This window comes from Phallusia mammillata, chromosome 7 (genome assembly GCF_965637545.1).
Source record: "Phallusia mammillata chromosome 7, kaPhaMamm4.hap1.1, whole genome shotgun sequence".
Taxonomy (NCBI): domain Eukaryota; kingdom Metazoa; phylum Chordata; class Ascidiacea; order Phlebobranchia; family Ascidiidae; genus Phallusia; species Phallusia mammillata.
The window spans coordinates 7,963,678-7,975,451 of record NC_137258.1 but is presented as its reverse complement, the minus strand read 5'-3'; the positions used below and the strand labels follow the sequence as shown (position 1 = coordinate 7,975,451).

At 40.0% G+C, this 11,774-nt stretch overlaps 2 protein-coding genes and 2 non-coding genes across 5 annotated transcripts; 3 read left to right on the top strand and 1 right to left on the bottom strand.

The window, feature by feature from the left end:
• Window positions 1-155: 155 nt before the first annotated feature.
• On the top strand, window positions 156-4,796 carry LOC145238057 (pre-mRNA-splicing factor RBM22-like). Its single transcript, XM_080101098.1, has 10 exons — window positions 156-339; window positions 1,200-1,253; window positions 1,562-1,724; window positions 1,955-2,055; window positions 2,134-2,306; window positions 3,221-3,430; window positions 3,858-4,001; window positions 4,085-4,194; window positions 4,267-4,431; window positions 4,516-4,796. Exons 1-10 carry the CDS (start codon window positions 286-288, stop codon window positions 4,608-4,610), a joined length of 1,269 nt encoding a protein of 422 aa, XP_079957224.1. The 5' UTR covers window positions 156-285; the 3' UTR covers window positions 4,611-4,796.
• Window positions 2,478-2,551, bottom strand: Trnas-gga (transfer RNA serine (anticodon GGA)). Its single transcript has one exon. It is a non-coding gene; the product is annotated as a tRNA-Ser (tRNA).
• Window positions 2,764-2,837, top strand: Trnas-gga (transfer RNA serine (anticodon GGA)). Its single transcript has one exon. It is a non-coding gene; the product is annotated as a tRNA-Ser (tRNA).
• Window positions 4,797-7,562: 2,766 nt separating the features above from the next.
• LOC145238059 (PDZ and LIM domain protein 3-like) lies at window positions 7,563-11,260 on the top strand. Of its 2 annotated transcripts, XM_080101099.1 has the most exons (7): window positions 7,563-7,747; window positions 8,097-8,248; window positions 8,315-8,381; window positions 10,081-10,160; window positions 10,352-10,448; window positions 10,520-10,647; window positions 10,842-11,260. In XM_080101099.1, exons 1-7 carry the CDS (start codon window positions 7,640-7,642, stop codon window positions 11,002-11,004), a joined length of 795 nt encoding a protein of 264 aa, XP_079957225.1. In that variant the 5' UTR covers window positions 7,563-7,639; the 3' UTR covers window positions 11,005-11,260. The 2 variants fall into 2 exon arrangements, with proteins under 2 accessions (XP_079957225.1, XP_079957226.1); XM_080101100.1 differs by lacking the exons at window positions 10,081-10,160; window positions 10,352-10,448; window positions 10,520-10,647; window positions 10,842-11,260 and adding an exon at window positions 8,606-9,665.
• The last annotated feature ends 514 nt before the right edge of the window (window positions 11,261-11,774 follow it).

Here is an 11,774-nt window from a genome sequence, read left to right as displayed (position 1 = left end):
TATAGTACAATTTCGCCCACACCAGATTAATCTGATATATGACCTATATTTTTTACATTAAAGTGTATTTTTTAACATAAAGGATTGTTTTAACATAAAAATTATGGGTATGCATGTTTGAATCGATGTGAAATAAATACTGCTTTTGGTAAATTTTTGGAAAACAAGTGTTTCTGTAATCTGTTTTGTGGAAACGTTTTACATCAATTTAAACAGCGTGTGCGTCTATCAGGTCTTTTCAACCAGGTGTTTTTACTGCCTTAAGGAAACTGAAAGCCACGGAAAATGGCAACCTCTCTTGGAGCCAACAGATACAACAGACAAAATTGGGAAGAAGCAGTAAGTATATGTCATGAAAATATTTTAAATAACTTTAAAGAGGTCTATAGATAAATCTAACTCTAAATACTACTAAGATATGTCTTTATTTCACACGGTTTGTTTAAAACCTGCTGATGGTTTGTTGCTGTTATTTGTGTTCATGTATTGTGTCACATAAAACTGAATTGTCTTCAGTCGAACTTAATTCATTCTTCAGCGTCTCATATCTTGAATCCTTCTTACATGTGTATTGCAATGTTCTGTTGTGCCCTATTATACCTAAATGTCATCAGGTGATATAAATTTACATCTGTTGCATTTTTTGATCCATTGGGGTGCCTTCGAATACTACAGGTGTGCTTGGTGCCCAGTCTGCAGAACATGGCAGTTCCTGACGAGATCTCGAGTGTGTAGGACCTATATGTCCAGCATGCGCACATGCACGGCAAGCGATAGAATTTTCAGACAGGAATTAGTGCCTTTGTTTAAAAATTTCCGCGTGCAACCCCGAAAATTCGGCGTGTTAAATTTTTTTTCAAAACAGAGTCACAGCTGCCATACTCTGCAGACTGTCTTGGTGCACTTACTGCTGGAAAAGTATTATGATAGTCCTGAACCTAAAACCCTTATCCCAACCCAATCCCTAATGCAATACCTACAGCAAAATGTTACCTGCACTATTTACGAGTTTTGTCACATTACACGAGTTACCTGCAGTAAAATCCTGTCATTTCTCCCTGTTTAAATGCAACTACTTACCAAAGTACAGAGCGGACCAAGCAAAGTACCTAGCGGACTTAGCACGCTAAGCAGACATATAGTTTCAAGGATTCAATGTGCTGTTACTAAATCCAAATTAAAAAAAATGTGATTTGCAGGATTTTCCTATTCTTTGCCAAACATGTCTTGGTGACAACCCCTACATTAGAATGGTGAGTGTGGTATTGCCAATCTTTTAAAATATTATTTTCATCTATTACACAGTTATCAGTGAATTTGAAAATGTTAATTTAATAAACTTGCACTGTTGCATCAGTCTTTCTAATTTGTTTCTTGGGCTTCTATGCTTCAATCATTAACCTTATTATTAATGTATATATATATATCAGATACTACACTACATGACAAAATCCCCTTAACAATATGCACAGTGTGAGGCAGATTGAACAGTACAAAATTGGTTGATTCATTTAAATAAGCCCTGTAGTATTTAACTTAATAAGGTACTTCATTATTACAGACTAAGGAGAAGTTTGGAAAAGAGTGTAAAATTTGTGATCGACCATTTACTGTTTTTCGTTGGTGCCCTGGAGCAAGAATGAGATTCAAGAAGACTGAAGTTTGTCAAACTTGTTCAAAACTGAAGAATATTTGCCAGACCTGCCTTCTTGATTTGGAATATGGTATGCTACTTTATTTCTCTGCATAGCATGTGTTAAATTGGGTTTGACATTTCTAAATGATTGGCAATGTTTTTTGTAACTAGTGTGTGCAACTATGTCCAAATTATTAGTGACAGAAACGATTTTACCACATGTAAAAAACATATCAGAGGTCATTTTTTATGTTGCTTCAATCCCTCATCCATTTTACCCCCACAAGATTGTAACCAGTTATTGCAAATACTCTTTAGGGCTCCCTGTGCAGACAAGAGACTATGCACTCGGTATCAAGGATGACATGGCCAAGTCTGATGTCAACAAAGAATATTTTCATCAAAATGCAGAAGCAGAGGTAAATACAATTGTTTAAAAACGATTAACCAAAAAAGTGTATTGAGAGGTGAGCTTCAAGTTGCAATTTTTGTTTCAGATTGCCAACACAGATGGGACAGTGGCTGTGGGATCTGTTGGAAAAGCGCAAGCTCCCAGTGATCTCTTGCTCAGACTAGCTCGAACTGCTCCTTACTACAAACGTAATCGGCCACATATATGTTCTTTCTGGGTAAAGGGGGAGTGTAAGCGGGGAGAGGAATGTCCCTACAGGTGATATATATTTATAAACCCAAAAGTGATAATAGTGTTTAATGAGTGGTTAATTTGGGTGATTTATTGTCTAAGTTAATATGGTTTATCACAGTACGCCAGGGCCATTGAAGGCGCTATACCGAATCAGCCGGTCACCACCATATGGCAAGGCGTAGGCTAGAAAAATCTAGCCTGCGGTGGGATTTGAACCCACGACAGGAGTCTTTCCGGGACTCGCGCTCTACCAACTGAGCTACACAGGCTCAGTGGAGAATCCGCCGAAAGTCGAATCACAAGCACCGTTGCTGCCTCGTATGCTGCACATGTCAGCTTCGTAGTAGGGGATCGCCAGATTGACCAGTATCAGTTAAGATGAACATAAATTCATAACTGGGATCAGCCCTGAAGCGTCTATGCAGACCAGCGATCACGCATCACGTGCTTGTGATTCGGCTTTCGGCGGATTCTCCACTGAGCCTGTGTAGCTCAGTTGGTAGAGCGCGAGTCCCGGAAAGACTCCTGTCGTGGGTTCGAATCCCACCGCAGGCTAGATTTTTCTAGCCTACGCCTTGCCATATGGTGGTGAATGCTTGGTGACCGGCTGATTCGGTATAGCGCCTTCAATGGCCCTGGCGTACTGTGATTTACATATGGGTGTGCCGTGATCGCTGGTCTGCATAGACGCTTCAGGGCTGATCCCAGTTATGAATTTATGTTCATCTTAATTAATATGGTTTATTGTGACATTTGATGGAATCTCTTGTATTTTGTTTTAGTGCTTTGCTTTTTTTGTGCAAAAGGCCTTGGTTACCATGCATAGTTGTGATGCCATACATAGATGGTTACATGTCTAATATTTACTTTTCATTTGTTTTGAAGCTTTTTTGGACAATCTAGCTGTGAAATTTTTGCTTACTGATTGTCTGTTACAGACACGAAAAGCCAACAGATCCAGAAGATCCACTTTCAGATCAAAACATTAAGGATCGTTACTATGGAATAAATGACCCAGTTTCCAACAAACTTCTTAATCGTGCACAAGAGGCTGCAGAACAAGAAGCTGTTGCTCCACCAGAGGATAAAACAATAACCACACTATACATTGGTGGTTTGGGTGATGTTGTTGAAGAAGAGGACCTGAGGTACACATTTGGTCTTACAATACTGTGACAAGGTTTTGTTTTCAGTTACTTAAAATTGGTACAGCTTGCACTGGCCAAAAAAGTGCAACAATATTGAATGTTCTGATTAAAATAAAGTGTGACCCTCTTCTGCACTGCAAGTGAGCAATTCTAATCTTCTTTGTTTTTAACAGATAACTTGTCTGTGCAACCACTCAGTAACTTGCAAATTTTACCGTTACTTGTTTGTCAGAACAATATTGTGTCTAGCTTGCATTATTTTTTTGCCTAAGTGTGACCCATAGCGTGGTCTGATTAATTTCATTTTGGTCATCGGTAATAACAGTTGCACATAACTGCATCACACCATGGTCCCTGACAGACTTTTGTGACTTTAGTAAAGACAGTTTTTACATTTTTAACAGTGGTGTTTGTTTACTTTGCACAGAAATCATTTTTACCAATTTGGAGAAATTCGCTCAATCCACATGGCCACAAAGCAAAATTGTGCTTTTGTCCAGTACACACGAAGAAGTGAGGCTGAGCTGGCAGCACAGAAAAGTGCTGGAAGGTTAATTTTAAAAGGAAAGAGGTAAAAAACTGCACAAAAGAGTACATGCCATTAAAATCACTGTTTTGTGCACACTTGTTACATAACATTGCTCCCTTCAACAGATTGGTTGTAAGATGGGGAAAATCACAAGGAACAACCAAGAAGGACACAAGTACTAAAAACTTAAGAGGCATTCACCAATATTATGATCCAGTGCCTGGTCTCCCAGGAGGTAGGTGATATTTAACTAAGAGTTGTAGAAGACATTGGGTCCAGTGCACTTTTTAAACTGAATTTTCCATAGCTCTACCTCTACCATCTGAAGTTGGTTCAGGATCAAGTCAGGGATACAAGAGAGGAAATATGATGGAGCCTCCACCACCAGGAACTATCCAAGCACCTGGCATGCAGGGAATGCCACCAAGAATGATGGGAATGCCACCACCCATGCTTATGATGCCTCCACCAAGTATGGGACAAAAGTCAAACTTGAGTTTTCACTCCGAATGTGTGTATTTATTGTGTCTGTTATAACCATCTATTTTATGTTTAGATTATGGTGGTGGTCCTTCGCATATGCCGATGCCACGAATGCCAGTTCACTATCCTTCTCAAGACCCGCAGAGAATGGGTGCTAACATGAAGTGAGAAACACAAATAAATCGTTTGATGGCTTTTCACTTACGGTTAAAAGCGATGGCGTCCTTATTGTGAATACTGCTGCTTATGGGGGATAGCGTCGTTGAAAACATACCGGTGCCTGTTGTGTGTGCCCGGTTGCTGTGCGAACGATATTCATGAACTCTCAGTCAAATAAATTTCTTTCCGGTCAAAGTTATGAATAAAGCTTCTGTGCACTAGCGTATTTAGGGGGGGGGGGACAGTGTGCCATGTCATTAGGTCAAAAGCCAGAGAATTGTTACTTAGTCGAATGATTTTATTTAAAAAACAATGGCGGACACGGAACCTAAAGTCAGGCCCGTTTTAAGCCCGTTTTCTCACAGATACCTAAGCCCGAACCCGGCCCGACTTGCAACTCTGATGTGCGTAACGCATTGATGCTCGTCACACATCTCAATAAACAATGCCAATCTAGGCCACTTGGCGTCCAACTGCGCGTATGACGTCACAATGGATTTTATAATAGCTTTGTTATGTCACACTTACACAAGTGAAGATAATTCACAATATGACCACTGTTAGAAACAACTGTGTCGAGTGTTAAAAAGTGTTACATGTGTACGATCGAATCGTGACTATACGTTCGTTACTTACAGCAAGAGTAAGGGCTTCACAGGGCCTTAGGCTAACAAGCATTTAGTTGATATTGCGAGTTTAGTAGGCACAACAGGTGCTAACAGAGAGGTCTACACAGTCACTTGCCAGATGGCCATTTTCTGCCGCAAGGTGGCGCAAAATATTTTGTATTAATAAAGTGGAGCTGGATTTGATTGCTTTGTTTTTTTTCGCCTACATTGTGTTAAAAATGGTATCATATATTTAGAAATGTGCCTACTTACGGTTTTCATTAATCTGTCCCTCCCATGTGATAGACGGTCGGTACAATCGTTTACCTATGACGTCACACCGCAAAAGGAAGTTTTGTCAGGTTGTTACGTAAGCCGGAAACATCAACCTACACCAGTCTATTGCCGCGATTACAACGTAAATATAACAGCAAAGAAATTTGTGCAAATATCCGAATAGTGTTTCAAAGAAGCAGGAGCTATGAAGTCAGTAGCTTATTTGGCCTGCAAACAAAATCTACTCCGGTTAGAACAGAATTAAACGTTTTTTTTGCTTGCATTTAAAACCAAACAGCTTGTCAGAAAATGCACCTACGATTTTTAAACAGGTACAATTCACTTTCAAATTTAAACAGTGTCGTATGGTAGGTATATCAAGAGAGAACGATCATACAATAGTCAGAACTATCCATGACCTCGCTATACAAATAAATTACGGGCAATCTGGCAGCACAAAGTCAGTCGCACACTCGAATAACATGGTTGGTAGCGGACTTTTTATTGCTACCATTACGAACAGCCTGGGGAGCGTGACATTTCATTGCCTGACTTCGGCTACGCATTCTCCTGGCCTCTTCGAGTAGTTATCTCGCTGCTGAGAAGAAAGCAGTGGGCTATCTGCAGTAATAGATTCAGCTGTCATGCTGCGAGCGTGACAGCAGCCCTGCGTGTGGGAGGGCTGGATGGAACTCATCGAAACGACTTCTGCGGTAATCTGGCGAGGCGCAAACGAAATCCAACAGTTGTGATCTGGTTTTGTGACGTGTTTAAACGCTCGTTGTATCGACAATGGCTTTTGCGGGTGATTAGTCATTTGTGAAGGTTGTTGAAAACTTTTTGTTGATAAAGAGCAATGGAAGCGTGGCCAGGAATAATTTTTGTAAGAAGATACTGAATCCACGTTTAGCGGTTTGCTTGTCGACGCAACTCAATAGAGAGTACATTGTCGGGTAAATGCCACGCGGGTGTGGCATTTACTGAACGCTTGTACAAATATAAAGTGCCTGCTTTGCCATCAACGCCAGTGGGAGGTTTATGAAAGTTTCTGACTTTTTAAGAGGCAGACATGGCATTAAAATTTACACAACTTAGTAAGGTAAGGTGTAGCTCACAGACTTGGCAGCCTATAATGTCTGTTATCGAAAAGTCTCTTAGGGGTTAAACGACGAGCAAACCAAATAACGGATGTCAGGAAATTACGTCAGGGTTTCTCTCGCCAGGCATGTTCACCGGTATCCTGTTAAAAAGTCAAAAACTGTGAGCTGTAGAAATCATTTGAATAAGTGGTAAATTAAAAAAGGCATTGACTATAAAGATTCGCAAATGCCGAGTTGTTAAAAAAATGAAATAGAATTACTTTCGAAATGTTGCCTCATCGAAAACTAGTGTGAACTGCAGTTTTGGCCAATAAATGTGCTAGGTGTGAGACCAGTTTTAATTCGAACAATGTCAGCAATTCAAAACACATGGTTAGCCCTGCTGTGGTTTTGCTTTCGTGTGTCAGTTTGAGACAAAATGGTTTTTCGTTCTGTCCAAAAACGAGCATTTTTACACAAAAAATAGGGAAGACCTGAAAAACCGAACCCAACCTTCAAATAAGGAGAAAGACGCTTCCTATCTGTTGCCGTTTGGAGCGGAAATCCATATTAGGGCAAGTTGCTCGTGCGGTGGTTCCCCTGTTTTGTATCAATTATGGGCACGATTGAAAAATCACCGCTGTATTAAAAAATGACCATTGTTGCATGTCTGTTTAAGAACACTACAATGTGAGAAAAGGGCCAGGAATCTTAAATACATGAAAAGAACTGTAAAAGAGTTAGCTGTCACCAATCTAAAATAAATCATGATAATTTAACTGCACAGTGTTCGAAAAACCTTTTAGCCCTCATCTCATGAGCACAATGGATACCAATAACTAAGCAGGTCATATTCTGAAAGTTATATGAAGTGAAAGTGTAAATAGCTATCTAACAACATTTTGAAAAGTTTTTTACTGTGTTGATTTATACTATCTTCCTTAATGCTGTTTGTGTTGTTTATCATACCATAAAACTATTCCTTGTGTTAACTTATATGTTAATATACTTGTTTTTAGATTTCTGTATTTATAGTTGGTAGAATTAGCAGTTTTACATCTCAATAAATCAAAATATGCCCCAGCCAAGAATCCAGTCTTCTGTTACACTTTTTGGTTCCCCTCCCTGGGGTTTTCGTATGTCTGGAGGAAAAGAGTTTAACCAGCCACTGGTCATTACCAGGGTGTGTAACATGTTGTTAATATGTATTTGATCTATCAAATATTTGAAAGCATATTTGCAAGAGCTTTTGTTAAGTGTGAATTTATCTCATAACATCATATGTTAAACTACAATGACTGTTTGCAATATTTATGAAATTAAAACGTCTTATAAACCAATAGCAAGATATCTTAAAATGAACATTTTTGTTAAATAACACAAGTTGCACTAAATAGTGTTTGCATCTATAATACTTTTACTGATAAACAGGAAAATGTGCAAGCAATAATCCGGTACTTGTTGTGAAAATCAAATTATTACAGACTAACATTTGTGTCAAACTCTGACCGATTCTTTGACTGTCCTTTCAGATTACACCAGGAAGTGTAGCTGCAAAAAGTGGACTTGCATCTGGAGATGTCTTAATCACAGTCAATGGACAATTTGCTGGAGAAATGACCCAAGATGAGTGTGAGGCAAAAGTTAAACAAGCTGTAGGATCATTGTACCTAGTTGTTGAGAAGTGAGTTTTTGAGTCAGTCTTAAAGAGAATAACTTTTTATCCAATTGTTGTTTTTTGCCTATTTAGAAATGCAGCTAAAGTGACGCAGTTGCCATCAGGGGAAGTTTCTATGGAAGCAGATCGCAGCATTTATGTAAGTAAAATGATAAGTGTTTGATAACATTTACTCTCTACATTCTAAAGCTATAGCATTTTTTAAAGACCAAAGTTAATACTAGAGACTGTCCAGTCATCCTACTGTATTCATTTGTGTGTGGTTGTGGTCATAATGGTTGGAGTGTTGTATCTAATCACTTGTGTTACCATGTGGCATGTTTTTGTTGCTTGCATGCATGAACCACTCCACCAACACCACAGACCAGAGAACGTGATGAACAGGAGCGTATATCTCGACACAACCGCTCAGCAAAACCTTTCACTGCTTTTACACCTTCAGCTGACCCAGCTTCCCCCGAAACCAAAAGTGTAGATGCTCCAAAAAAGTCCGGATTCAAGTCTGTTGCATTCAACCCAAAGCGTGCATCTAACAACGGGGGCCCTTCAAGGGGCCAGCCGGATGGTGGCCCAATTATCCCAACTGGAGGAGAAAAATCAGACTCTGACTTGCCTAGTCCTCCCAGTGATTTTGTAGTTGCGCCGGCAGGAAATCAACCAAGTGCAGTTGCTGCCAACGGTAATAAACGTGTACTTGGCCCAAACGCAGCGGCCGGACTGTATTCCAATGCCAACGTGCAAGAAGCTTATAAGGCGCAAGTTGAAAGTGATGACCTTTAAGCAGGAGCGCACAGACCTACTATTTCACAAATCACTACTCATCACATACGTGTACTTCTAAATCCGCACTGATCATGTTTCGTATTCGCGTGTATTTTGTTTTGAAGTTTTGCATCGTCCATTGAATTGCGTGTCTCGTTAGTGGGAATGATTATGCGTAGGTTTTCAACCGTTGTGATTTGCTCTTACTTCCACTTGCACGCTTCCGCACTCCCCACCCATACACGCTTTAATTACTGCCTGTATGACTCTAACGCTGGTAATTACCACGTACACTGTAATTCAGCCTATAGTCGATTGCCCTTTTCCATTGCTAACAATGTCCCCCATTCAGTGATTGGCTTGTTTTGTGTTAACAGCTGTTCGCCTGTGCCGCGCCATCAATTCCACGCCTTTATTGGCCACAATTAGGCATGAATATGTAGGTATATCGACGTACTCTCCCTACCTTTTGATCGATTCCGCCGCTTGTAAACATTCATACTGCCCTTGTCAACGCGACAGGTAGCTTGGCAACGATATTTTAACCCAGTGGGCCTTTTGTTGTCAAATATATTGCTGCTCGAATCATTGCTGACTGGAGTGTCGCCTGAGTTGTGCATGCGCTAAAATATACCATGATATTTGCGGCTTTGTGAACACAGCACGGAATGACAACTGCATACGAGGTCAAGAGCTTTAAACCCACGTCACATTTAACGTATCTGCTGTACTTGTACAGCTTATGTACGACTCTCCCTCACTGATGATACATAATTACCGCTTTGTGTCGTAAAAACAGAATGCCAGCATTGTTTTTTGTTACATCAGTTTCTTATCTGTGTCGATTGTTGTACACAATGGATGTGATACAATAAAGCTGACGCACAAACTGTTCTAATAACAATGATTAAGGATTTGTCATAATATAACTTTTGATAAAACTAAAGGCAAAAAAATAACATGTCGTGAAACATGCATGGATTGCTAAAGGTCACGAAATGTATTTAGTCATAAACCTTCAGTATCAACCAACATAAGTAATCGTAAAGTAGCTGTGAAGTGACTGATACTTTTAGGCTACAAGACATGCAGGTACAAGTCACAATCGAACCGCTCAGGGCTACAGACCAACAAATGGCCCACCCACAGCCCCGAGGTAGGTTATATACGGTCCTTGACATAAGAATTTTAGCCTAAACTTGGACAAATCAAAAATGTATAAAGGGTGTATGTACACTTAAATGGATGCAGCAAGAGCGAAACAGAAACATTTACTTAGTATTGTTTTAGCCTGTGTTGAAAAACATAACTATTACACGAAACATTGTGTGTACATAATCTCCATAGACTTGTAAAAGCGCCCTTCGTCAGTCCAACTCAAGTTCCCGTTTTCGACCCATCAGCACTTAAAAAGACCGCAGCACAAAAACATGGTGCGATGGTGGTAAGTGAGCATATTGTTATTCGTTTCAAATCATCTTTAATTACAAAGCGTATTTTGGTTTTCTTGTGAAGATGAAAGGCCCCGGAAAATCGCGAGTGGTTCATGCTCAATACAACACACCTATGGGAATGTATTCAAATGACAACATCATTGACACTGTACAAGCTCAAGCTCAGTCCATGGGTGTGTCGTTGCCAGGGTAAGAATTAGGCCATTTAGTTAGTTGACGGATTCTCTGCAGTTTAAACCAAAACATATCTCTCCAGTCTTCAAGCTAAAACCATTTTTTGACAAACAGTTGCATGAACGAAGCTTAGTAAAATCTTCTGCAATCTCCACAATCTACGCAAATAAATTGGAAGTTTCTCGACTTTACGTCGATTTGTTTTATAGAGCTGGTGACGATACAGGCACAGGGACGCCTTTGGATCCCAACTCAGCTGTATACAGGGAGGTACACAGGCAAGAGGCAAATCCCAGGGGAAAAACAACGCAATCTCGCAGCTTTAAAATGCTTGAAAGCATCGTGCAGCCCGGTGACGTAGATGCCCAATAGGCGGCCTTCTGTCTCCTTGGCACGGCTCTCATGCACTTTTAAAAAACCCAGAAGACCATGCATAGGCTATAACGACGATTCACAGTTACTTGAATCCGTGTGACAAACCTGTGATTTTCATTACCGTGGGGCAACTTTATAAGCTTCAGATATCCTGTACTGTACAAGAGTTTATTTCTATTAATTTCGCTTTTTTGTGCATGTAACTTGTCCGTATCCAGTCGAAATTGCTTCAAATATAATCTGAGTCGTCCGAGTTTTCGTCAACCTTTTTTGGTAGTCGCGGTAAAAGTGGTGACGAACCAACTAGAAAATAAACACATTCAACGATAAATTAGAGAGTAGCTTCTCAGTCACTTTTACTCTAATTCTTACTTGACACTTTTGCCTGATGTTTTACTAGTATTTAATTTAGCATACACATTTTAAACATCCATTTTTCACCAAAGCACCCAGACGCTACTGCCAGTCTGCGAAGGTCTGGCATACAACTTGCAATAGAATAAGCAACCAGAAAATTCAGGTCGAAACCGAATATTACGCCACAGGGCCAAATAATTTTAGGACAACTAGTTATTGATACCTAACGATACTATCCACAATGTAAAGGCTGTACAAACATTCAGTTTTGAGTTTAAAATTTCAGTGCATTGCTAGACCAAGGTTTAAACCCGCGGAAAAACAAAGGGCTTGCAATTTGCTAAATGGACCGAGCACAATAGGGTGTACTTACCTGGCAGGTTCCGTAACCGTGGGTGTTGAACACAAAG